Here is a 27399-nt window from a genome sequence, read left to right as displayed (position 1 = left end):
AAAGCATGTAACAAAATATAACAAAGTTTTAACTAATTTAACTTTAATCCCAAATTTGACTTGAAAATGATGCATAACGAAAAAAATCAATCATATGCAATCTACAGTGATGACGTAACAGCTCCATACTGGGTCAGTTCTTATTTTCAAAAAGAGCCCGTTAACTAAGAAGACAAATGAAATAATGTAATAATTACACTCCTCCTTAAAGGCTTTCTATGTGATTTTTCACACTTAAATGTAATAGAAATCAAGTATATCCTCTGAAAATAACTCAGAGGACTAATAACTACAATGGGTGTAACACCCGAGTCCTACTGTCTGTGATGTTTTCAGAGTTTTCAGAGTCCTATCTTCAGTTTGTTTACATCGCCCGGACGGCCGGCTGACTCCTCCCCTCACGTATAAAAGTTGTTTAATTGAGGGACTAGAGAAAAGAAGAATAACATACTGTACTCACTGCTTAACTGTGTTTCTAGATCACGCTCATTTCAGGTAAATTTACATGCAGTGTGAAGATACGAGCATAATACAGATCACTAGCATTAGCATGCTAACACAACAATGCAGCGCAAGTTGTTTTGGTTTCATGCTGGTGCTCAAGGGCGACATCTGCTGGATCAAAAAATCACATATAAAGCCTTTAATAAAGACCACAAACTACTGTGCTGCTACTCTTACTTGGTATTAGCTAGCGGTGGCTAACAGCTGCTATTTTTAACATTAGCAAACATTTTGCAGTTTCCTGATTATATGACTCGTCTCAAACTGTGTCTGTTACACACACATACAAGGTTTAGCATTATTTAGTATCTAGTTATTGTCACTCGTGGCCACCACTTGTTTGCCACTTTGGGGGAAAACTGTCTGCAAAGACAACATCGACATTCCTTTTTAAATGTGTTGCTTAACTAATGCCTGTTAGTTTAAATAGCAGGCATGCAATGGCCGATTCATTCATTTGAAGGATCTTCAAGACTCTGTTTATTCCCTTTATCTCTTAATCTGTCTCCTCAGGAAACATTTGATTCTAAGGTACCTCAACTGACAGTTTATTTCCACTTTAAAGATTCTCACTGAGCTGATATAGGGAAGTAGGATGAGAGTTTGTGTTTAAAAGTACGACATTCATGTACAGAATCAGCAAAGAGATATAGGTACGGCTATGTCCAAAGAGGTCATCAAAATGGGCATGACAAGTTCCTCACAGGTGCTTTCCTTAACAGGTAGGACGCCTACAACTGAATATATGACTTGCTGGAGAGTAAAACTGTCAATATTTCCCCTTTCTGAGACACTGTGGTGCAGCTAATGAGATTTTAATACGAGTAATGGGCTATTTTACTGCACTGTGAGGGTCTACTGTTATCTGGTAAGGACAGATGTCATCAACATGTGACAGAAAATAGACAATGTGATTAATTTCAATTGTGTGTAGGGATACACAATGGGGTTGTTATCATTAAAATCAAGTAGGTTTGGGTTTTCAAGTTATATTCAAAGTGAAGCAATGTGCCCCTGATAAAACAGAGCAAAGACACTTAGCATGTGTTCTCCTAGTTAAGATTCCCTCTCAGCAGTAATACAATGTTTCTGAGTGTCTGCTGGAAAACAAGTGGAAGGTCAAGAACACGAACAATAGATGTTGATTCCAATTATGTGTAAAGCATTGAACAAGATGCGCTAATGATGGCGTTGTCGGGAGAAAAAAGGTGTTTATGTGCTACTCTTCCAAAGCCTGCGTGGAACGGTTTATTAGGCAAAGGCTTTATTTCCATAAAGGCTGATAAGACTTCAAATGATTCACTGAAAAACAGTCCTGGCGTCGGCGCGGCCGTGTATTTATCTCTCTCTCGACGCTGGGAGACAATCAAGACAAAGATGATAGCACGTTTTGAAATGCAGCACAGAGGCATAATGAGATTGCAGCCACTTCAGGAACAAAACCAGACAAAATGTTTTGTTTTTTTCATAAATGGCTTCTAGTTTTATTCACTCACACCAAATAAAAAAAAGGCCATCATTTTCAATTAATGAAGCAGGGAATTGAGTCCGAGGTCCAGCGGGATATGGATTAACCGTGATGGCTTCAGGGCCCAATCCCACACTGAGTCTGCACCGCGGTCTGCATGGAGGAATTTCTCATTGAAGGCCTCGACTCCCCCCACCCCCCTCCCCCAAAATACCACCTCCTACCCCCAACTCATCCACTCATTCCTCATCCTAAGGTGAGTTGCTTCAGTGCAGACCGCTATTAGTGGCGGGGGGAGATAAAACTGTAAGTGTTGCTCCCAATTAGTGCATCAGTGACCGCTCTGTGCCTCCTCCACGGCGCGAGGAGGGGGAGGAGGGAGGAGGGAGGAGGCGGCTGCAGGGAGTGAAAGATTGTAGGAGGGATGACAGGAAAGGAGAGGAGCATAAAGAGGAGGAATAAAAGTAAAGGAGTGGGTTTTAGAGGTAGATAAAGAGAGGACAAGAGATGAAAAGTGACTAAAAAATGACTTAAGCATTTTGAGTGGCGAGACAGCTCCTATTAACATTTAACAGCGTTTGCGCAACTTGGTGTGGAGGTTAGGATGCAAATGAGGAGGAATTAAAACTGGCCAGAGGTTTGTCATTGATGGATTGCAGTCTGGCGCTACTCACCACTTCCTAGTGTCCATCACAGACGATTACTGTATAATTAAACCTTATTTCTGGACTCTGCGACGCATAATTACTTGTGTGGGAATGTAACCATCATCTAAAAGCTCCGGCAAAATGCTTTAGCATTTAGTCTGGCAGGCTGCAGTCATTTCACAGAGCAGTGACAGATAGAGCCATCTGATGATCGGCAAAAGAACAGTCACTTTTAATAAGAGGAGGGGGGAAGAATATTAGGCGACAGTGTGCTGATTATAGGAAAATTAGGCTTTCAAGTGGTAAAGTCCTTTGTGTTATTTGCATAATTTATTCCTTCTTTACCCCCCTTACTTCTTCATCCACCTCTGTTTTTTTTTCTGCGAGCTGTGGGCAATTTCCTCTCATATTTGAATGGATTGCACATTTAAGACTACTTAAGGAAAATGATCACTTAGCATATTTTAATTGTCGTGCAAAGAGTGAGCAGAGGTGTGAGGCGAAGGCTTATGGAAGGAGGAGCCTTTAAAGTGAAGGGGACACAGTGGTGGTGTGGCAGATAACCTCGGGGTGGACACACACGGATTGAACTCGGCACACACACTCGGTTCTTTAAAGAAACACTTAGCAGTCAAATAACACGAGAGTTCCCTCAGACACTTAGCTCCTATACCATACCACACAGAAAGCGTGTCACCGATCATACTGTGAGTTTGTTGTTGGCGGTTGTGATTAGTAAAATAGTTGTTTTTTACATGTATTATAATAAAGGTTTGTGTTAACTTACCACTGAATGACACACGAGATGACGTAGTTTCTACACAATGCAAGGGTTGAGCTGAGGTCCGCCTCTGGAGCTCGTGCATGTAAGTGAGGGGCGTGGCTTTTGAGGGAGCACAGAGGGAAGGGGGTGTCCAGCCCTGTCTTTAAGTCTCTTACTTTCTTGTGTGCCCAAAATCTGTAGGAAAAACCAGCATGTCCAGTTAGTTCTCAGGTGGCTTTAGAATATTTTAAAGTGGGAAATTAGAGAAAACAGCGGCCCCAAATGACCTCTAACCTTTTGAAAAACGGTAGTTTTCAGTGATAATGATAATCAAACGTATTCTTAAATACTCTCAAAGTGTGTGGGAAAAACTCCACATTTATGTCTGGAAACTATAATCAAAAATCATTTCTGATCATGACTTTGAAGGTGGAAGAGAAAAGACACAGCAGCCCTTGATGCTCTTTAACCTTTACATTTTTTTTTTAGCATTTACATGCAATCAATTTACATGCAATTTCCGTGACAGAGCAGCTGTTCCATTATATGTAGAGTAAAGAATTGCAGGTCAGTTTGTGGCTACTACTTTCTGCATTAATTCCCCCCACTGAGACCCTCTGCAGGGTTGTGGATACAGGTCATATACTGACCAGCCTGCTGCTGTAGTATTTATGAAGCTTAGAGCAAACCAAGAGGAGTGAAACTATCAACTCTCTGTCTCTGCCTGTTTTATATATTTCAAGTCTAGAGGATAACACCACATTTATGTGTGGAAAAGCATGTGTCACAAATTATTTCTGATCATGGCTATAGCATGTTTCAAAGTGAGAAAATCAAGAAAACAGAGGCCCTCGATGCACTCTAACCTCTTGTGAAGCGTTTGAGTTTCCACAGATAATTATAGAGGCTATACAGCAGCTTCCCACACCTCGCTACCAGCTATATAATGATACCTTGGCGGTGTAGTGGGCAAATGCACATCATTTTCATTAAGAGCACTCACATAATCCGAATTCTTTGTGATGGAGGACGATAATTAATGCTTTAATGTTTTTCGGTCTTGCCACTCTTACCACAGCAAGAGAAATGAATTGTTACATTTTAATGAGAGAAGCGACGGCGCCGGCTTCCTGCGCAACACGGATGATTTTATAATTGCACACAAGGGTGACTAACTCAAGGCTCATTAAGGCGATTTTTCAGATGGGCTATTTTTTGGCAGGACAATGCATTTATTTTTCCAATCTACTCGTAAATAAATTGTTATTTTTTTTATTAATTTCTCAGAGTCTTAAAGGGACATGAAAAAAAACAAGATATACACGATATAATCTCCCAAGAAAATGTCTTTAATGAATCGTTTGTTGCTGCTTGTACCTAAGATTACATGAAAATACATTGACTGCAAGTATGGCAACATATTCACACATATAAACAAGTGGTGCATTTTGTATTGTATGTATAGGTATGTACAACAGAAACACGTTACACTCTGGTTTAAAGTTGTGCAAGTGTGTTATATATACTAACAATTTATAAAATTCAACACACTAAATAAAAAAAAGAAGAGTGTGCCCACGTATATACACATTCACACGCGCACAACCACAGTAGTTCACAAAAGATTAAAGCAAATGTATTGGATTATACATTTCCGGGTCACCTTTAGGTCGACCCCAACTGTTCCTTCCTCACAAGTCGCTTGTGAGTGTGTGTTTGATGTCAGAGTTATCAGGTGTGTGTGTGTGTTTCGCCTATAGCTGGGATCTGACACACAGTGACAGAGACACACACACACACGCTATAGGCAATGCTGCAGCCTGCGGTTGCACCATCAGCTAAATGTTTTAAGTACAGTCATCTGAGGTAGACTGCGCAAAACTTCATGGTGTTATTCTCCCCTTCTTTTTCTTCTTCTCTTTTTTTCTTTTTTTTTTGAAATTTTCAATGCATTTTTCACAAATGTCTGACATTTGGAAAGACATAAATCAAATACCACGTGTGTTTTGTAGCCATGAGGTAGAAATGCTTTAAAGAGGAGCTCAAGCGTCCATTGAAGAGGAAAGGTTTCCAGAGAAAGAAAAAAAGCTAGATTTGAACACAATGTAGAAAAAAAAGGTCAAGACACAAAAGAAGGACCACAAAACACATAACAAACAAGCGTAGCATTGACCGGTGTGTTTCAAGTCGTTTGTTCGTCGGCTGTGGAGAGAGAAAGAGAGAGAGAGACGCCTGTGCTGTTGATGTGTGCTCTGAAGTGCATTAGTAGGTTTTTCAGTCTAAAGGGACTCTCTCTCCAGAGGATTTGCTGACAGAAGGAATTCTGGTACAGATTGTTTTGAGGGTGCTTTTCTGACGGACCACTCTGCTTTCCCCTTGTGCTGCCGCCACGCTGCCTGGCTGTCTTTCCTTTCCGTCAATTTTGCTGACGCTCAGCAGAACCCCCCACCCACCCTCCCACCCCCCATCAGGTGCTGCACTGATGGTGCCCAGACCAGAGATAGCAACACAGAGTGGGCCTGAAAGTACAATATGTGGCTCCTTATTCTACAATGATAAAAAATAAAATACAACAGGATGTGCAATGAAAATCTTACACTGGCAAATTAAATCTCTTTGAGGAAGAAATACCAGACGAAACAAATCAAGCGCAGCCAGAAAACAGAAGTTACACACAAAATGTTTTTAGTGCACGTACATTAAACTATCTTAAGTATTCCCATGTCACCACAGCAGTGCTAAAGGACGGCAAGGAAGAGACAAAAATACATTCCAAAGCAATACAATGGGCGAAGGGTAGCCTTCAGGGATGAAGGACTTTTAAGACTAATGCCAAAATTCCTTACTCGTGTTTCAAAGCTTTTCAGTCAATGATGCGTTCAGATGCATTTTGAATGCATATTTTGTGCCATCTGTGTAAATAGAGAGAAAACAAACTGAAAAAACAGTCGCATACAAAAATAATACTGACATGGGTTTGAATTGGATTAGTTAGTTTGGGGCATTCTTGTTTGAACACAAATAAAATACAACTTTACAGTTTAGCTGAGTACTGGTTGGACAGCAGTAATGCCAATACTTAGAGATGTCAATCAATTAGAATCACTATTATCAAATGACCTATGGTCTCCAGCAAAACATCAATTTACTCCTGATTTTCCACTTGTGTAATAAATATAGATATGTTAGATGTAGGGGACCAGTGACTCAGTCTAATAAAAATGACAGCAGTTGAATCCCATTCTACAGCTAATCCAGTTCAAATACAGGTAACACTGTGAGTGACAGGGCAACTTTGCACAATCCACACTTCTGTATCCCAGTTGTGATACCCATTACAGCTATTTTTGACTGAAACCAACTGCAGTAAACAAGACGTAATGAAATTAAGTCTTGTAAATCTAAGACCGACACATGAAGTAAATGTCTTTGTGTATCTCTCTGTGATTCCAATGTCCAGTTACTTTGGGTAATATGCTTTGTTTACTGTCATTACAGAGTAAAATAAGAAGATTGCTATCCCCCCCACATTCCTGTTGAATATGCCTGTTAGCTTAGCATCACACCATGTACCCCCGCTCAGTACAAAGTTATGTTGTAAGCCATGTCAGCTTGTTTAAGTTAAGCTCATCGTCTACTGTCAAAGCTTATTCTGCTATTTTTGAGAGCTAGCTAAAAATGCATTTAGTAAATATTTGAACAATTAGATGAGTAGTTAGACGTCAATCATACATGTCTGTTCTATAAGTCTTAAGCCAGAAGCTGTTAGCTAAGCAGCAAATTGGATGGGTTTTGTAACCAGTTACCTTGCCATTTCCCCCTTTACACTTACTATGCTAAACTAGGTTAACTGGCTGGTAGCATAACTGTAGCTTGCAAGCGTTACATTTAACTCTTGGCATGACAGACAACTAGCATATTTTCCACAACACGGAACAATTTCCTAGCACTAGCATTAGCCAGTAAGCTTCACATTTGACTCTTGAAAAGACAGAAAATTAGCATATTTCCCACAACCTTTCTTGGCACTAGCTATAAGCCAGTGAGGTTCATATTTAACTTGTTAATTTTTTGAAATGAATTTTTTGGGAGGGGTTTTTAGTGCATCTATCTCAGAGGATACATTTCCCCCACTAACCAGGGTGGTAAACAAATGGGTCGATATTTTGCGCAGAAGTTATCTGACAAACTGATGGAGCCTTCGTGCAGCCTGGGTATAAAAGGACACACAATATAAACAATGTTGATTAATGTTGTTTTGATAAATATACAACTCCCACCAAACCAACACCTGTCCATCTCTGAAAAGCCCCAAACAACAAAGCTGGGCAACATGGTTTGACATTTTCAAGAGTTATGGACTTCAGTTTTAGGATTGGTCAAGTAGACACAGGTAGCTAAAGCACCTGCCATGAGGAAAAAGAAAAGAAATAATGTATTTTACTCTCACTATGGATTATGTTCCACCATTTTAGAACATATCTGTTACATTCATTGTCACCTCTTTGCTATTTATCCTAGCCAGTTGAGGTACACTTAACACTGCTTTACTAAACTGCCAAACCCCCTCAGATTCTCCCCTCAGATCTTAGTGCTTTTCGTCAAGGTATCTTGAGGTACTATACAATTCACAAACGCTTTCCTGAGTTTTGTTTGTTACGTTTGTTTGCTTTGCAGACAGGATCAGAAGAGATGAGAGTGAGTCAGGGCCCAGACTACTGCCACCCTGATGGATTACTGCTCTTAGCAAGACAATAAAGACTGATTGACCATCACCAATGGCCTCTGTCAATCTCTGTTTTTCACACTCACCGTTGAAGTTTTAAAGCTCTTTATAATCGTCAGCTCATGCCATGAATGTAGATTGTGAGGCAAATAAACAAAGAAAGAAACTCAGAAAGCACCACTTCAGGCACTTGGATAGCCAACTAAATCTCAAGAACAAGGACATAAAGATATATACACAGACACTGGGGCGTCTCTTCTGAAGCCAACTTGCTTGCAATGTGTAAACAACGCCTGGCTTTTCTGGAGTGTCAAGCATTCAAATTAAAACTCTTGCTCATTAACTGCAAAACCGCCTGTTGTCTCTTCAAAACCAGGTCTCTGGGTGCATCTAAACCCTGCTTGTGAGAACTCTGTGGGCTTGTGTTGGCCTTCTGTGTGCCTTTCCCTCCAGCACAATGCTTCTGCCCTGAGGGGAGAAAATGTGGATGCCTCTTTTTCTCAAGGGCGGAATCTATCTTTTCACTGGCTGCAGCCGAACATTTTGTTCCACTCAGTGTACGTGTCAATCTCTTTCTGCGATATACTGGCTTGGAATTTACAAAAGACACTCTCAAAGTCCTGGTAGGTGAGTGGCCTGACCTGTCCCCGGGGCATCATACCCGTCATGTCCATGCCCTGTGCAGAGGCATGTAACAGACCAACGAGGGCCTCCTGGCAGAATCTGGCCAAGTCCAGTCCAGAGAAACCCTCAGTACGCTGGACCAGCAGTGCCAGCTCCTCCTCGCTTAAGCAGTATTTGTGCTGAGATTGAGCCAGCAGCTGGTTCACGATATGGTGCCGGGCTGTGCTGTCCGGCAGGGGCACAAGGACCCTACGAGCAAAGTACCTGCGCAGCCCTTCGTCCATGTCTTGAGGTCTGCTCGTGGAACAAACCACCAACACTTGGTTGCTTAAATCTTCGCCTGAGCCCATGAGAAGTGAGTCCAACTGGGAAAGTAGCTCCCCTTTTAGGTGGTTGATGGGACTCTCTTCACTGAGGTGGGCTGAGAGCAGCATGTCCACCTCACTGATGAACAGTACTGAGGGCTGCCTGCATCGCGCCACTAGGAAGGACGCTCTGATTATTTTTTCTCCATCTGCCAGCCACTTGGTGGCCAACGTGGAACCGCTTAGCTGGAGGAATGGTGCTCCCAGCTGGCTTGCCAGGCAGCGTCCCAGCAACGTCCTGCCACTGCCCCTGGGCCCAAACAGCAACACGCATCGTGGGGCCGGTCCTAAGCTGCTGAACATGTCTGGGCGGAGAATAGGCCACAGGACCTCCTCTTTAAGGGTTGCCTTGGCCAGTTCTAGTCCTGCGATGTCACTCCAATCCACTGGGGGGCCTTGCTGAACGATTTCAGAGGTAACCATGTCAAGAAGGTGAGGGTCACTGGTTTTCAGCTGCTCTTCAGCAGGTCTGGAGGAGGAGTTGGATGAGGAGGAGGTAGGCCCTGGCGCTGAGTGGGAGAGGTGAAGGCGGTGGTCATCAGCACCTTGCTCACTAAGAGAGGGGGAGGTGAAGTTGACAAGGGAATCTGCTGACCGAGAACCCCCCAGGGTGGAGGAAACGTATGCTGGTGGAGTCATTGGGCCCCCTGTCGCCTGACTGCCGTACTTCCTCTGTTGCTCTGAAGACATTGTGGACTGCTTCTGAGGATTAAAAGGTAAAGATGTCTTTTCAACGCTTCTGTCAAATCCACCCCCACTGGCACTGTTGGAGCCTCCGTTTGCACTGCTGCTGTCTGCTATCCTGTACATGGGGCTCTCAGACGAGCTCCGAGCCTGGCCATAGCCAAAGTTACCATAAGAGTCAATCTCTCCCTGGCCTGTCATGTAGAAGGCTTTCCTCTTCAGTGAATTAGAGGAGCTACTGTTCAGAGGAGTGGGGGCAATTGGGGTCAGGTTGTGGCTCTGGTATGGGTATCCAGGTAAAGTAGATGGAGGGGGAAGAGGTGTAGGTGCAGCAATGCCTGATGGGAGGTATGAGGAAGGTGGGGGTGCTCCCCCAGGGCTGTATCCTGGCCCTACTGAGCTCTGAGCTGGGTAGCCTGCTGGGGGGTAATTATAACTAGACAAGTTAGGGGAGCCTCCATTGTAAGCTGGGACTAAAGTGGGGTGGGAGGGCGGCGGAGGGGGTGGCTGCAGGAGCCCAGAGCTGTGCAGTGGGGAGGGAAGTGCTGGGGCGGGGGCAGACTGGGAGCTGTAACTACTGTGAAGGTAGGAGCCACTGTATGCGGGGCCGTATTCCTGAGAGGCCATGGAGGAGGAGTGGAGTGCGGTGGCGGTGTGGCTCCCACAGCTGCTGCTGGAGTAGCTAGGTTCACTCAGGGTGCTGGAGGCCAGGCCCGGAGAGCTGCACATGCCCGACACCACATCTGAAGCTGCCGCCACCCCCCCTTTTCTGACGGAAACCCCCTCAGGGATGCAGCTCATGGGGTAGACGCCATCCTGCCACGGTTCTGATTCACCTTTCCGTCCATTCATCACTCCGGGTACACCAGGCCCCTCAGAGTAAGACCCCGGCATCTCGAGAATACCTGAATACTTCTCGGCATACTTCTTGAGCAGGTTGGAGGCGGTGAGGGCCGAGATGTCATCATTGGCCCAGGCGTACTGGTAGGCGGCGGATCGCTGCAGGTGGCCAGGTACCGCCCTGTAGGCCTCGGCCTTGTGGGCTGGCGAGCGCGTGGTGGAGGAGATGTCGAAATGCTGTTCGGCCCACTGGCTGTGCTCGGGGGTCCACTGCATCTTTAAGCCTGAAAGAAATGGGGACACAGACAATGGAAGGTGAAGCCATGGTCGTGAAGAAATCATTTTAGGAATAATTAAAATAACAACACCTCCAAATTGCTTGGGATGGAAGGTGATCAGTTAAAAAGGTGACATTCATCTGGAGGCTTGTTTGCTGTGGATTTTTATTTTGATCTACGTGACTCATAAAGAGAGGGTATTCTGACTTAATTTGATCTATTCCACTCCATTGGATGAGGCAAATGGCTGTCCACCAATAGGCCAGTATGTTGGTCTAGATTTGCTTTATGCATAAAATTTCATGACACATGATAACTTTTATTATGATTTGTTGCTATATGAATACAAATCGATTGATTGACTGATAAGAAGACTGCAGACTGTCAGCAGGTATAGTGTGGTACAGAGGGATGGTGGGATGGCTGGTTACTGCAGCCTAATGCACCCTGGCCAGACCAATAAGACAGAGGCATTGAGGGTCACTCTATAATCCCCGGCTCATCTGAGGTGGCTGAAGATGGGTTTGAAAATGCGCCTCGCCGAGTGCCACAAAGCAAAACACACACACCCATACACAGCCACCCCCCTCTCCTCGTGGCGCTTTCATCCAATACACACACACACACACACACACACACACCCTTGCTTAGACACACAGGCGTTTAAAAAAAAAAACTATCTTTGCCTGCACTCAGGCGTGCTGACGTGCACACACTCACACAAGCTCACATCCACTGACCCAGACGCACAAACACAGGCACGCACACAGGAGCTGTAGCGAGCAATGAATTACAACACATTGTGTCTCAAGCTTAGTTCCTGTCTGCACAGCTCCACCTTGACCTCTCTCTCCACCGTTCTCTTTACCTTTCTGTCTGCCTCTCTTCTTTATGCCTCCCTGCTGCCTTCTCTTTCCCCTCAGTGTCTTCTCTTTGCTTTTTTCTGGTCGACCATTTTCCACCACCCCTCCTTCTAGATCCTTCTTTATTCCTCTTCACCTCCCTTTATTCTGACTCCATCTATTTTGATATATATCTCTTCTTTTCATTCCCTTTCTGCCTTCTCTCTGCAGCCACCCCTCCTCTTATTTACTCCCTCTGTGCTTGCTTCCCCTCCTCCCCCCTCCTCCCCTCCCGCCTTCCTTGCTCCATCTCATCTCAGACACACTCACCTGGCTCTCCCCTTTATTGCCTCAGGAGGCTAGAGAGCCACTGTTTCCTTTAATCCCAGCCAATGCCATCTGCAAACACTGACAGTCACACAGCGACTCCATCGTTGTCTCACTATCAAAGCCGTGGCACTATCAAAGGCTGGACGGGGCGTAATCACAGCAGCCGCACGGCAGATTGAACCCCGTTTGATTTGACTTAGTGCACACAAATAAAGGATAATATCGGTGTCATTTAGGCTGCTTCCTCCGACTTATTGACTGGCAGCGGCTGCATGTAGAGATCCACAGTTGGGGGTCTGGTGAGCAATCCCTGCTTCGGAATTGGTTTATGTGTGTGTTTTTGTGTTTGTGTGAGTAAAGCAGGCATGCACAATGAAATCCATTCATGGTAGAGCACATCTTCCTTTCCTCCCTTCCATTTATACGAGCACAAACACAGACATGCACGCGAAACAAAGCACAGGCACTAACACATACACGTTCGCACTCTCTTGCTCTCTTTACTGAGGCCCTGTGTTTGTTTGGTAACAACACAGGGAAGGAGGGGGGAATCCCCAGACTCCTATATTTCCTCTCTGATTCTCCTCTCTAGCCATCTCTCGGCAGACGCCACTGGCTAATTAGCAGAATGGCGATCTGCTAATTGTGTTAATTTACAACATTTTAGCCGAGGGGAGTCTAGCAGGGGCTGGCAAGCCTGTCACCCTCCCGGTGTACCGAGCAGGGAACGCCTTAGACAAAGAGCTGAGGAGAGGAAAGTTTTGTATTAGCTGGGAGGCTCCTTTAATATTGAGAATATATTAAGTGGGAGCAGCATGATAAAAGGGCAGTATTTCAAGGAGAAAATTACAAGGCTGGAAAACTGGACAAAACAAGAGAAAATGAGGCTGTGGCCACAAAACAACAATCTTTCAATAGCAACACGGCTTGTAAACAACACAACACTGTTGTCATGTACCTATTTGAAAATATAAATAGCGAGGGTCCTTACTAGGTATAGTAAAATATATTTTTAAAATGGAAGACACATTTTATTCTGTTATCCCTAATACATCTCAAACACAGCATTACCAAATATAAATCATAAATTAGTATCATTATTGAGAAAACAATTCAGGCTTTCAAAGATTTCCCTGCTTGCAGTCTCGAGGTAGATGTTTGATCTGTGGCCTGAAGCAAAATACAGAGTTCTGTCTTCATCATCTCTTCCTAACCCACAGTCCATCCTGACAGTAGTGTCAGAAACTACAGCACAAGTCTTTTTAATGGAGCAGTCAATAACATTTCATTCAGTAACCTTATTACTGACTAACACTTGTGACCAACGAGTGACAACACAGTCTTCAAGTACTCGACCTTGTCCATATATAAGCAGAATAATGAAGTCCCATTGTGAGACTGTGTGGAGAGAACGGACTTTTATGGTATAGAACAGCATCTAAAAACATATAAAAGTCAACATAAGGATCTAAAACGACGAGTAATCGTTTGCTCAGCCCGTTTTTATTAAGTACAAAAAACAAGCTAAGACGGACTGCCATCAATTTTACTGTGGTTGTGAAATACATGTATTTATGGTTATATTTTGTGTTGCTGTTACTAGCTGGCTTTTCCATTCTTGATGTTACAAAAGCATGTTTAAAAAATGACAGCTAGAGTAAGGTGGTCATCCACTTTGAGCTAGCTGACGCACCTCGCCCAAGCAAACACCTCCGCTGTTGAAAAATAGCCCCGATGTGAAAGTGCATAAAGCTGCAGTTCCCCAAGTGTCCACTGAACCAAAAGCACTGGAAGTGCTAGTAATACCAATGTTAAATGCCCATTTTGACAGCAGGAATAACCATGTGTAAAGCCTGGTCTCTCTGTATTGGTTCACACTGTACATGGGGTGACACTTATATTTATATAATACAATATACCATGTGTTTTTATAAACTAGTGTGTTCAAAAATAAGTCAAAGACTTTGATTCAACACTTTCTAGGGGCACAAAATTAGTGTGCATTATTTCCAATCCAGTCATTTTCACAGTAGCATAAAGAGCCGACCTGTGCAGATATATAATGTTAATACAGTATTATGTTACATTGAATATTTGATGTTAAAAAACCTGACATTGCAGGGAGCTGATCAGTTTCGTGCAGTCAGGCGAAAAATTAGAAGCTACTGACTACATCCTGCAATAAGGTTGTTTCAAGACAATTATCAGTTGATTTGACACATCTCTGCCGACCACAACGCTGCACTGCATTACAGACAAGTGCAAATATTATGACGTGTTAAGATGGATGTGTGTTCTCGCTGTCATGATGAATTGGCCTGTTTAGGCTTCATTTTTAGTGCCAAGGCTTTGGTTTTTGCTTCTCAGATCAGGGATGCGTACAGAGAGATGGACAGAGACGGGGATAAAAGTGAGGATGGAAGAGAGGAAGCAAGCTCTGGAGGGAGACTGGGGGAGGAAGGGGGAGGGCAGAAAATAAAATAAAACAAGCCTTGTGAATCGCACGCATTCGTCTCTCCACATAGTTTGACACTCCATCAAACTCGGATGTGTCCTCCATTTAAAGAAACATGGATCTTTCTAATACCGTCATTAATAAAGATAACATATATAAAAGAGTGTGTCAGCCTCCATCAGGGCTTTCATCTCTTCTATAATGAGGTTAATGCAGAGACGCAGTGATTACCCCAGCAATGCAAATGAAGGCCAAATGATAACTTGCACTATTTAAATAAGGTAATAGCGATTACTCCACGTTATTCAAATGAGGACGGAGGCTTTGAACTGAGCGCTTTGAACCGGCTGCTCCTTCTCCAAAACATATGAAAGGGATGGAGGAGGATTGACTTTGGACTCATTCACTGTGTATCCTTCTAATTCAATGTGATGTAAACCAAGGGCAACGAGTGAAGCAAAGTCACGTCATGTGGGGGGGGTGCAGGATGGGCGGGGTCAACCACGGGAAGAAAAAAAAAAAATCAAGGTAGGCTGACTTGCAACTCACTTTGAAAGACCTTGAAAGTCGCTGAAACGCCAACGAATTCAGTGTCGGAGAGGAGAACAAGAACTCAATATTCACATTAAAATCAACACAAAAATTACCATTAGTGCCGCCAACTCCTTTCAAAAACTTTCAAGGCCCTTTTTTCGTTAGAAAAACAGAAGACAATTTCTACTTTACCGAGCACTCATGTTGAAATGTGTGTTTTTTCTTAAACAGCCTTCATGAGACTGCATGGAAAGGCTTAAGAAGTCTTTTCACTCATTGTTTTAATTTTTCTGATTTCAGCAACCTAGTGAGGCGACAAGATCCAACACTTTTTTTGAATCTGAAGAGTGGTTTTTAAGGGCTGAGGGAAACTTGCGAAGGCTTTCGGACGGACACATGCAGCAAAAGATGAAAAAAAAATTAAAATAAACAAGAAGAGATGTGTTTGTGTTGCAGAGAGTCGGAGAAAGAGGGAGGGAGAGGGATCGTGCACTCAGCTGAAACAACATCCAACAGAAAATTCTCCACCTTCTGAAGCGTCAAGTCTGCCAGCACCCTTTTTTTCTCCTTCCTCCTCCTCCTCCAGCCTCCACATAGAGACGCCTAATCATTCTCATTACACTCGGCGTCCATCTGCATCAACAGAGCTGCCCATTACTGTGCGTGTGTGTATATGTGCAGTAAACAGCTCTTTAGAGAGAGCTAATGAGCTCTTTTAACTCTGTCCGCCGTGTGATTCTGCAAGCGGGGTGTCAGAGCAAACTGCCCATTTTGGTAACGTCATAATTAAGCCGCATGTGTGTGTGGAAAAGACGTGCCAGCACACACGCTAAATCTGTGACAAGACGTACAAATGTGTGGCCTTTTTCTGTCTTTCTAACGTAAACAGACACCTTCAAAAAAACAACAAACTATCAAACAACTGTGTCATATTTTTATAAAACCTGTCCTTGCGTCTGCGATCAGGTGCAGGAGGAGGAGAAGGAGCGGCGTGACAGGCGATAACTTCATCAGGAGAGACCTGTTTTCACACACCACGGGGGAAATCTAAGCAGCCAGTTATTCAAATCCTTATCAAATACACCAGAGGGCATCTTTTAACCTCCAAATCGCTGCACGGAAAAAAAACCTGAATATGCGCCAAATGTAGCTATTGTTTTAAAAGAGTGCGTGTGTGTGTGTGTGTGTGTATCCTCAAGCGCACAAGCCCTTGTGTGTGTTTGACAACCTCCGGACCACCTTGTTAATGAGTCCAGCACACTGTGACTAAGCCACGGGCTACGCTGTATTGGCACACAAGCTACATTAGAGTCAAATAATGTGATTAGGTCCTCCAAAAGGCAATTAATTATGAAATTAGTCATGAGCTTGTGTCACACACACACACACACACACACACACACACACACACACACACACACGCACTAATCAAAGATCCTCCCCGTGTGTTTGTGTGAGAATCATCATCATCGGAGGAAAAGCTGCTATACAAAAGTAACAAAATGAAAGAGGCCCTCATCATCGACCTTTTTTTTTACTTAAAACCACATCAAGTGATTAGAAGAGACAATTTGTGCTAACACATAAACTCAATTTCTCTTCCATCCCTTCTGAAAGGCGACAAAACTGTCCCCGAAGCCAGACTTTTTCCCTCTGAACAAGCCAACCAGCACCGATCCACCGTCTTTGAAGCGCAGCTACAAGCTTACATTTTACGACGACGCCGACGACTAGTCTGTGGCAAAGCGACGGCAAAAACAACAACAACAAGGACAGAAAAAAAAAGAGAGTAAACAGAGCGAGTTCAAAGTCTAGACGCTGAGCAGTGACCGGGAGAGATGAGCTGTCACTAACTCAAAGACAGAACGGAGGGGTGGGGGGGAGATTGCTGTACGGATGACAGCTCGGAGCTGCGATATAAGGATATGTGACAAATGACGGAGTCTTTAAAAAAATCAAATATTCATTGTAATCGGCGACTTTTGACCTCCTGATAAGTTTTTTTTTAACGCAGCTCCGACCATCAAACTTTGAAATCAGTGAGTCTTTGTGGCGCACGTTTGAGAGCGAGATCAGAACTAGGCTTCATGGTGGTATGGAAAAGTCAAAGCGTTAAACACATTAGGCTTTTATTTCATGATGAATCTAAATTTAGATGGCTGAATAAATCAAGAGTATAAGTCTCTCCGTAAATTCCAGAGGCGTATCATCACCGCCCTTGCCTGCCTGTATCAGATCTGCCTTACAGCTGGATAAATTGACACTGTCTAAATTTCCCTTTACTAGACAGACTATTGAATGGGTGGGTTAAATGGTTAGGGCGCAGTTAAACAAATGCTCCGGATCAAGGAAATTGTGCGTGGCTTCTTTTGTCATTCAGAGAGGAAATTGAGAGATATTCGGCGGGGGCTCGGAGCCGCTAACGCGTGGCATTCATCTATAATGCACTCGGCCTGTCCGTCAGCTACTCCATTTCCTGTGACTAGCGCAGCGTGCCTAATCACCCGGCTCGACGCGGGGTTCCTTCCTCAAAGACACACACACACACACACACACACACACACACACACACACACACACACACACACACACACAGGCGGGAATGAAGGCAGACACATGCAGGACAAAATAGAACACGCATAGAAACATCAGGCCCGCTGAGGCCAAGCCGTTATTCTTATCTGGTGAATTAAACATCTGTAAAGACTCGCAGCACCACAGGGTCAGGAAAGAAAATACACCATACATCCACAGCTGGGAAAAGTGAGGACACATCTGTCCTGTGGTGGTAAGTGAGAAGACATCACACTACAGGGTGTTGCCGTTTAAATGACTAATCAAGGCGGACCTTAATAAGTGTTGTATCTGCTGCAGGGATACGTTTGAAAGAAAAAGGGATTTGGATGTGATAATAACTGCTGCAAACTTTCATATCCCAGCCCAGATGTTGTTGTCTTCTGACTTCAAGTAATCACTCATTAACATAAATAATCATGAACAGCCTCATCGAACGATCTCATTAATGACTTCTTCCCGATATTGACTATTTCATATTTTTTCTTATTTCTAACCTATCCAGCATTTGCACATATTATTTTTGTGATAAAGCCAGGGGTGATAACTTATAAAGCTGGTTCTGAGAAGGAGATTTCATCAGCTTTAAGTGAATCAATCATTTCCTAATTACTGATCCAAAAACAAAACCGGTCAAATCAAACGTTCTATACTGGCTCTATTCAAATATCATAGCCTGTTAGCACTGGATTCAGTTTTGAAATCATTGATGAAATCATATTTAGGTAATTTATAATCCCTCAATAACAGGTGTAATAAAATGTCATTTATATTAATAGGACAACAAATGTATAACTGTCATAAGAAACAATACACACTGTTTTCTGGACATACTATAATATTAAGAATGAATAAAATTTTAAGGGTTTATAAACCTCCTCTTAGTGTCAAAAGGGATCATTTAAAGATAGTTTAAAACAAACTACTGGTATATTCTCTTCATTAGCTGTAATAAGAAAGTGGTGACGAAGCTGCCAATACTTGGGTGGTTCTTAATGGACTAACTTTGTGTACTTTTTCAGAAGGGTAACAAAGAGAGACAAACATCCTCCTACACTGATGTCAATTAAAGCTACTCCGTCCACAGCTGCGGTGTTTGCCGGGTGACAGCAGGAACAGTCGTACATCTCCATCGGCATTCCCTGCAAACACCTCTCAGTCTGCTGCTCTGCCTCTACCTGAGGGGCATCAACAGGATCTTTCAGAGCGGCCCCCGAGGTTAACATGGGGCCACATGCTATCAATACTCCTCTGACGCCCGGATCCATACCTGTGAACCAGCAGCACTTTGTTTACCTGTGTGTTCAGTAATTAAAATAGATTTCTGAGAGGAGGCCTAATCCTTTTAGAAATGACATCGATCCCTGCTACCAGTGCAAGAGAGCTGCCGTGTAACTTTCTTTTTTCTCTCCTCTACACACAGAATCAGCGTGAGGACGCTTTCCCCCCCCACCTCTTTTCCTCTTTGATGGAAACTTTGGAAAGTCCTCGACATGAAGGACGTCATTTAGGGCCAAGCAGGGAGGAGAGTGGGGGTTGGGTGGGGGTGCGGGAGAGGGGTTGGCAGGTGGAGATAATAGAGAGGAAGCCTCTAACCTCGACTAAAGCTGTCTGTCTTCGTAAATAAAATGAGATAATTATTGAGTGAACAACATTATACGCCGACGACACTCTCCTTCTTCTACCGGCGCAGTTGTAAATCTCAACAAACACGGTGCTTTTGGACATTAAGTGCTCACTAAGCACAGTGGATGCATCATATTTCAAGAGCAGGCGTTGTGTGGGTGAGGAGCTGGGGAAAATGGAGTGTAATGGTTATCCATTATCTTATACGGCAACGGCGGCGATGATCATTTTCAAGTGACTCATTTCTGGAAGTACCTATCTATTGGCCACTTGGAGGGAAGACTTTGATGGCTAATCCAAAACAACTATTCAGAGGTCATTTACCGCTGCGGCGTGGAGACACTCTGCACAAGAGAAACGCTCCAGCCTCCCTCATTATTCAAATACAATCCTCAGGAAGAGCCACATCACAAACAGCGGCGCTGCAGCCCCGGAGTGGGCGATTACCTACACAGCATACTCCGGTCCAGAGTGGAAGCATTAACAATGCATCAACAAATGAATATATCACAATTCAAGTAAGAGTTTGAAAGAGATGTTTGTCATGGGAATTAAATAGTGATGCTGGGAGTGTATTAACATATCAATGATCCCACTTGGTTGTCAATAATACCCACATACAAGACTTTTATATTCTTCAATTGTGATGATTTTATTCTGCGGAGGTAAAATATATATTTTTAGAAGTGTGGGTGCGATGTTTGTTTGTGTGTGGTCCGGCTACACATGAATGGTTACTTAACACGGCACTGATTTCCCCTCAGCAGTTAGAGAAAAACCAGCCGATGCTCAATGATGCATCACCGTGTTTGTTGCCGCCAGGCTGTGTGTATGTGTGTGCATATGTCTGTGTGCATGTGTGTGTTTATGTGTGAGTGTGTTATCAACGCTGGCACGTAGACAGACAGCCCAGGAGTGACTGCCGGAGTGTCACCATCTGTGGATGCATTATGTCTGTCTGCACTGGGCTGTGCGTATGTGTGTATCTAAGTGTGTGTGTGTGTGTGTGGGTGGTGTGGAAGTAAAGGGGGGTGGGGGTGGGAGGGGGCACTCAGTCAGACAGTAAACTGGACCACAGCTCCATAGTTTGCTTCTTCTGACAACAGCAGGCACATTCGGTGCCAAATTCTAACTACACTGCAAAACCTGTCAATTTCAACAAGGGAAGAAGTTTTTGAAAATAAAATATTGACCTTAAGTCGTTTTTTTCTTTTCCTAAAAAACAAGTAAAATCTTTGCCAACTGCAGAGGAAAAAAAATGCATAATTTATTTCAAAACTCTTTCCAGAACAAGATAAATCTTTCCACTTATCCTAATTAAATATTTTAAGCTGTCATTGCGATACCATGGCTCATAAATAAGAGCAGGATTTGAAGGCGTCCACTCTGTTAAATGACTCGTTACTGAAGGTTTTTGCAGTGTACCAAACACTTGGCAAGCGAGCCAGATTAGAGTTCAACAGCAGTTGGTGGAGATTAACGCCCGCCGTGAGTAGCGCACGTGCGAGGGTGTGTGTGCACGTGTGTGAGTGTGTGTGCGCCTGTGGGGTGTGTGTGGATTACTGAAGAGGCCCTGGCTGGGATAACCTCTACCCCCAGCCTGTGAACTCGCAGGATTCTTCACCGTGCATGTTTGAAGTGCGAAATCCTGCACACTTCATATGGATTCTGGCAAGATCTGCCAACTCACGCCTTCTCTCGCTGTGTCCCAATAAAAAGGAAAAACAAGCAGCCTGTCAGACTGGTTTTTTAAAATATTTTTTTGCTTTTAGAACTTTAAAGAGCAAAGTCAGCGTGTTAAAGGTTAATGGTGATGCTTCTATGCTATTAAAAGTCAGTTAATTGCACAATAATTTGCCCTTTTCTCCGCTTGCAATGAGTTGGCCACAAACTTTGGAGTCATTTATCATAATGGCTCTGTGTGACAGCAGCGTATACAGGATGTAGCGGTGGCTGACAGGACAGGTGAAAGGGGAAAGTGAGGACAGGTCGCGTAAGGTCACAGAGTTGGATCCAAACTTTAGCGAAAGCTGCTACGAGCTACAGCCAACACGTCTAGCTGGTCCTTTTGCTGCTCCATTAACACTCCTGTTTTGTGTATTTAAAAAAAAAAAAAAGGACAGCACGACAGAGGTGTGTGCTCGTTTCAGCAGGTATGTGGTGTCGCACGTCTTTAAATCCACTGCGGCTCGCATTATGCTGGAATTCACACAGGTTGTCTAAACAGTCAAACAGCGGATCAATACAGCCATCGATCGGTGGCATTGAGACTGAACTGGTCGTGTCGAGGGGGCAGAAGAATCTCACTAGAGCTCTCTGCAGGCTGCGGGCTGGAGGACGCACTTACAAACACACACATCATTATATGTGTGTGTGTGTGTGTGTTTGTACAGACTGCACATAAGAAATCTGGTGCAGAATCAACTGCAAATATTTGTGAAAGCATGTAGATAGATATACGAACACTCGTCTTTTTCTGCCCACTCGAATAGAAACCACAGGCCTCGTTGGGACAAGAACAACCTCCACACAAACACAACATCTCGTATGAGCAGATTCAGGTCCTGTCTGTTCCAGTCAGAGCAGTCTGCCAGCAGTTTGTCTCAAAGTGAGGGCATCCAGTCAGCTCCAGCAGCTGAATATCAAGCTGGCTGCTGCCGCCGCGTCTCCCCGCGCTCAACTGACACAGTCGATAGCGCTGCATTATTCATGGGGACGGCGGGGGCCGATGAGATGGCCTCTCACTGAGGGCTGGATTTCAACAGGGCCCAAACTTTACAGGGGCTGGCGGACGCGTGACACCTTCAACAACTGCTTATCGTCAGCGAAAATGACAACGTGAGGCACGAGAAAGGGCACTTGAAAGAAGGGGGGGGGGCTCTGGGATGAATTTGTAAGCAAATTCAAAGGCAAGACTGTAAGTTTGACATGATAGCTTGAAGACAAACCCTTATTCACAAACAAGCACCTGTGTCTTTTAAATATTTTTTTTTTACAGAGCTAAAATAGCCCCAGAGTGAAAAATAAAGTACATATTATGACTCCCTTGTCAGCTCGTCTTGTTTGCTATCAAGTCAATAAACACGGATCACAAAGTTAACATGAAAACCTGACGCGTCCCTTTGCGCTAATAAAAAGAAAACAAATCATAATTTCAAATGCTGCTCATCCGTGTTGGCTGATTTCCATTACACAGACTAAAGACATCAATTAGCTAAAGTGCGTCGGAAAAGAGGGAGAAAAAAACAAGAAAGGAAACAGACAGTTACTTGGAGTAAATCAAACAAGACGCAAAAGAGAACCAGAGGCAATAAAAAACGTCAGGCTGCTTGATATCAGATCTCGGAGGGAGAAATTTGATGGGCACCGATGAGCAGAAGGCATCTCAGGAGAATTGGACAGAGGAGAGATTTAATGTGATCATAGGGGACGCTCATCTTTCAGGGAACGGGGTAATAATGAGCAATCAATAACGTCCTTAACAGAGTTAGAGCGAGCGGCTGACAGCAGATGTAAGGCTCCGGCTAACAGGCTACGTCTGATCTCACATTACCACACTGGATCTGGGTTTAACAGGCGCACACATGTACATGAACGCACACGCACGGGCATATGGACCAACACGCACAACCATATGGATACACACACACACTTTCTTTTCTCTGTACGCCTGTTTTTCTCACAACACACACCATCTCACACACTCTCTCCTCAGGTGACATGCACCAGCGTCGTGTCATTGTCTATCGATCAATAGCTGTAATCACATTCACAGGCGATGAACACACTAGTAGGCTCTGTACTGTGAACACAGGCTTCTCAGATAATCCGGGCCGCTGCTGATTCCACGCGCTGAAATGACAACCACTGCTGACAGATTCTATCAGCCGTGCTCGCAGGGTAATAAAAAAAAACAAAAAACATGCAGTATTTACTTATGAAGTAAATAAAGATGTGCCTGATGCTGTCCAAGCCACGTAGACTCAGCTGTTATCTGGACTAAAGGTGTCAGGCTGAAAGTGACTTACACTTTGTCCAATTCCAATTATTGACAACGATACAGTGAAGAAGATCTGCTGCAATAAACCACCAAACAAAAAGGGTTTGTCATCAAGACCAGACCAAAGCCTTTTAGAACCTCTGAGAAAGATGTTAGCAAATCACTAACTCTCAATTGAAATGTGCCATATAATGAGAAAAACTGAAAAATGTAATGTCATAAGTTTGGCTTTTTCAAATGCAATGTCCCTCTGGTCATTAGCATTAAGTGTTACTGATTATTTTTTCTCTTTTGACCAATGACTACATCTACCAGCATTCTTAGCTTTCATTTAATGTTCAGAAGAAATGCCAGGCACTCAGTCGACGTCATTTCACCAAATTCAAGTCTTTGTCTAAATGTTGGCTCCAATAACAGTGAAGTACATTCAACTGCTTACGCTACAATTGGACCAACAAATGTATTTTTCTGTTAAGATGTGGACCTTCCAGTCAGTGGTTTATGTGTAGTTTGTACATATATGTAAAGTATAGCTGTTATCAGTAAATGTACATTTTGAATATTCCTGTTATTTGCTGAGCATTCAGAGTAAAAATACCTTTGTACATTTGTTAGCTTGAATTGTAGTTCCACAGCGACAATAACTGATGTCATCAGCAAGTAACTACAACACATCCTTCCAGGACATGATTGTGCAACATCCCTAGTCAATCCCATTAAAGCTGTGAAGCAAACAGAAAATGAGATATTTAATACCTCTCTGCATTTTCCCTCCAGTTCTGCCTGATCTGGAGTGAGAAAGACCGGGACCTTGATAGCAGTGTGTGGATGTGCGTGTTTGTGTGTATGCTGGCAACTTAATGCACTTTCACATATTGTTGGTGTAATATTTCTCAGAGAGGCAGCAGTTAGAAAGTCTTGTTTTCACTCTTACTAAATAAATAATTACAGCTTTATTACTGTGGGGCGGCGCTGCAGCCCCGAGGCAAACACAGGATCTGTACTTGTTTGTCATCTGGACCAAAACCAAAAGAAGTGGATCTCCAATGGAAAATCCAAATATTTCCTATTCAGACAGACGGGATCCAAACTATACTGTGGAAACATTTCTGTACAGCGCATAGCTCAGTTTTCTTCCCATAAATCAATGTGAAAATAATACTAAACTAAAGCATAGGAACCATAAAGATAAACATATTCTTGTCGGTACAGCAGATAGGGATATAATCAGGTAGATAGGTGTAAGAACAGAAACGGAGAGGAGAAAAGGAAGCATTTCTTGAAGAGATAAGCTGTGACATAAGATAAAGAGTGACTCGGCTGTACTGTTGGAAGATGAATGTCACTCCACCATCGAGGTCCCAGGAGGAAGATGAGTCAAAGCTGAAGAACGAAGCGCCGGCAGGACAGCCTAAAATTCAGAGGTTTTTTTTTATTTGATCGACTTTTTAGCCTCCTACTTGAGACATCAGAAAATCATACATTTTCTGGTTTAGGATCACCAAAGTCTATCAGTGAATTGTAGCTTATCTAATCACTTAGGTTGCTATACTGCTTCCTTTTAAATAATAACGTCCCTATCTCTCTCCACTTCACGTGTCCCTGCTCTTGAAACAAACACACTTAAAGACAGCAGTGCCTGCACGTTTCCTGCGACTTAAAAAACACGATTGACGAGACATTTTTGTAAACAGTATCACGCTGTTGCAGATGCTCCAGCCCCTGTCAACAACTTGTACTAACATCTGACCAGATGTGTCCGAGGGTTGCAGCGTCTCCTAGCAACAGAAAAATGTTCTGGCCCTACGGGTGGATCAGAATCCACAACACACACACACACACACACACACACACACGCACATCTTTACTGTGTCATAATTTGAAGGTTTTCTGTCAGATGATGCTCCAATGTAACGTCGCTCACACTCTTGAAACCATGACATCTGTGTTCTTCATGTAAAGATTTCCCTTTGAGAGCTTGAGCCAACGCCGCTCCACCACCACCACCCCTCCCCCTCCCCCCCACCACCACGTCTTAATCATGGATCATGGCTTTAGCGCTGCCGTTCATCAGGTTGTTAGTCGCGCCGCAAGCTCTCAGACGTAGCTGCAGGCCTCTTATCTTATCAGTCAACAGCGGCAGGAAATGAGACACACAACAGTGATGCTGCCAGCAACACTCATCTGTCAAGACACGCCGGCTCAATTACCATACTGTAGCGCAAAGACTCGTACTAAACAGGGATTTGTGGCGTTGAAGCGGATAAATTGAATTGCTGACGTTATACAAGCTAAGTCATTAGACACATCCATATAGGGGATGATAAAGCGCCAAGGATGGAGGTATTTTTTTTTTTATTTGGGGTATCTGTGCGAAAGAGGAAGTGGTAAACTTCTTAAATCTGCATTTTTCTCATCATGAGTTTGTGTGTTTCTGACGCGGCCTCCACTTATTACTGTACTTGTTTGCTGCCTCTGTCTGGAGGTAGAAAAGGGAAGAAGGGAGGGGTGAGGAAATGTATAAAGAGAGAGACAGAAAGAGGCAGAGACAGAACAGGGGAGAGATAGACTGTGAGAGAAACAAAGAGAGACAAACATACAGAGAGAGGGAGAGAGAGAGACGCAGAGAAATGGAGGGAGAGATAGGGAGGGATGTGTGTACTGCATCCCAAGGGATCACTTACTCGGTATAGACACAGTACTGGAGGACAGAGCACAGCAAGGGTTCATTGGCCAAAATCTCTCCTCTTTATATACACACACATACACACACACAACCCCTCCAAGCAATATTCCTGTAAGCACTCGTCCGCTGAGGATAACCGCATTGACTGAAGTGGAGTCAATGTAAGAGGACGAGAGAATGAGGGGAGGTGGAAAAAATAAATAAAACGGAGGGATCAGGAGGAAGCAGGAGGAGGAGGAGGAGTGTCCACCTGGCTGGTATCCAGGGGAATTAAACAGTCTGTTTACCGCTCTCAGCGCCTCAGCAGCGCCATGTTAGCCTAATGGCACGGACATGAAGCCAATTGATTTGTGGACCAATAGACCTGTCCCACAGCACAGGCAGATTACCTAGATCACTGGCTCCGCATCGAGCAGACAACGCTTCTCACTCGCGCCCCACAGGCAGGGGGAATGTGAACAGGGTTTAATGTGTCCGTCTCTCTGTGTGGGCATGTTTGCATAAATGTATACATGTCCCTAAGATCACAACAGAAAACAAGGCAGCCAGTGTCAGGTAAAAACTTGTTTGGTCTCATGGATCCTATGTTTTCTGATGCTATAAGCCCCTTCATGGGTGTATGATTCGACGCTCGGCTAACGTGCAGAGCTGTGAACGAGGTTGTTAGCTGTCAGCTTTAGACTGTTGGCCTCATGGGTGAGGGTGACAACTAGAATTTAATCGAGTATTAACTATAAATCAAATGTTTCTTTTCTTGTGTTTACAGTTACAGAAAAGGCAACTTCCCTGACAAAAATTGTGACACACTTAAAATGCATTCACCTTTGTATTGATTCACATGTGAGCAGTAGAAGCCTGTCTTTTTTTTTTTTTTTTTTTAAATATCTGAATTTGGTTTTGGACACCACAAAAGAAGTGGTTCGATAAATGTCGTAGAGAAGTTACGGGGGAAATAGCGTTACCTTTAACAGCTAACGTACAGGCAAGGCAAGAGAATCATCCGTTGGCCGCTGACAAGCTACTTCACATCTCTGATTCACTTAATGTGATTTAATTCAGTTTAACACAACATTAGGACAAGTTTCTCCTGATATTTTAAGTCAACAACGGCTAGCTTATCATGAAGCGAAGCCAAAGACTGGCCTCTCTGTTGGCTAAAAACAGCAGACAGAGAGCATCATTACAATTAAAGACACTTTTTAAAAGTTGTTTTATGAGCAAACAGGTCATTTAATCAAAGCTGGCTACATTTAATGAGCACATACTACCGGCCAATTCAACTTCTAGGATCCATTTCAAAATCAAACTTGGTTAAGAAAGAAAAATGCATATTGGTCTCACTATACGCTATATGTGTTCCCTCTGTGTAGATAATGTTGACTTGCAGTAGGTATTAAATCCCATAAAACCAACAATAGAATAAGCCTGGTGTTCAAACATGTACGTGGGGAAG

The 27399-nt window shown here is 43.6% G+C and overlaps 1 protein-coding gene across 2 annotated transcripts in view; it reads right to left on the bottom strand.

Annotated features, from left to right (window-relative positions):
- Positions 1 to 4710: 4710 nt before the first annotated feature.
- The window catches only part of LOC109992383 (fidgetin-like), a 32553-nt gene continuing 9864 nt past the window's right edge, over positions 4711 to 27399 (bottom strand). For both annotated transcript variants that reach the window (XM_065952034.1, XM_065952033.1), the window contains one exon: positions 4711 to 10905. In XM_065952034.1, the coding sequence (XP_065808106.1) occupies positions 8630 to 10905 (2276 nt within the window). In that variant the 3' untranslated portion in view covers positions 4711 to 8629. The remainder of the gene's footprint in view (positions 10906 to 27399) is intronic.

This window comes from Labrus bergylta, chromosome 24, assembly GCF_963930695.1.
Source record: "Labrus bergylta chromosome 24, fLabBer1.1, whole genome shotgun sequence".
In the NCBI taxonomy this organism is placed as follows: Eukaryota; Metazoa; Chordata; class Actinopteri; order Labriformes; family Labridae; genus Labrus; species Labrus bergylta.
Note: the sequence above shows the minus strand (reverse complement) of the source record. Positions and strands in the feature narration are given on the sequence as shown.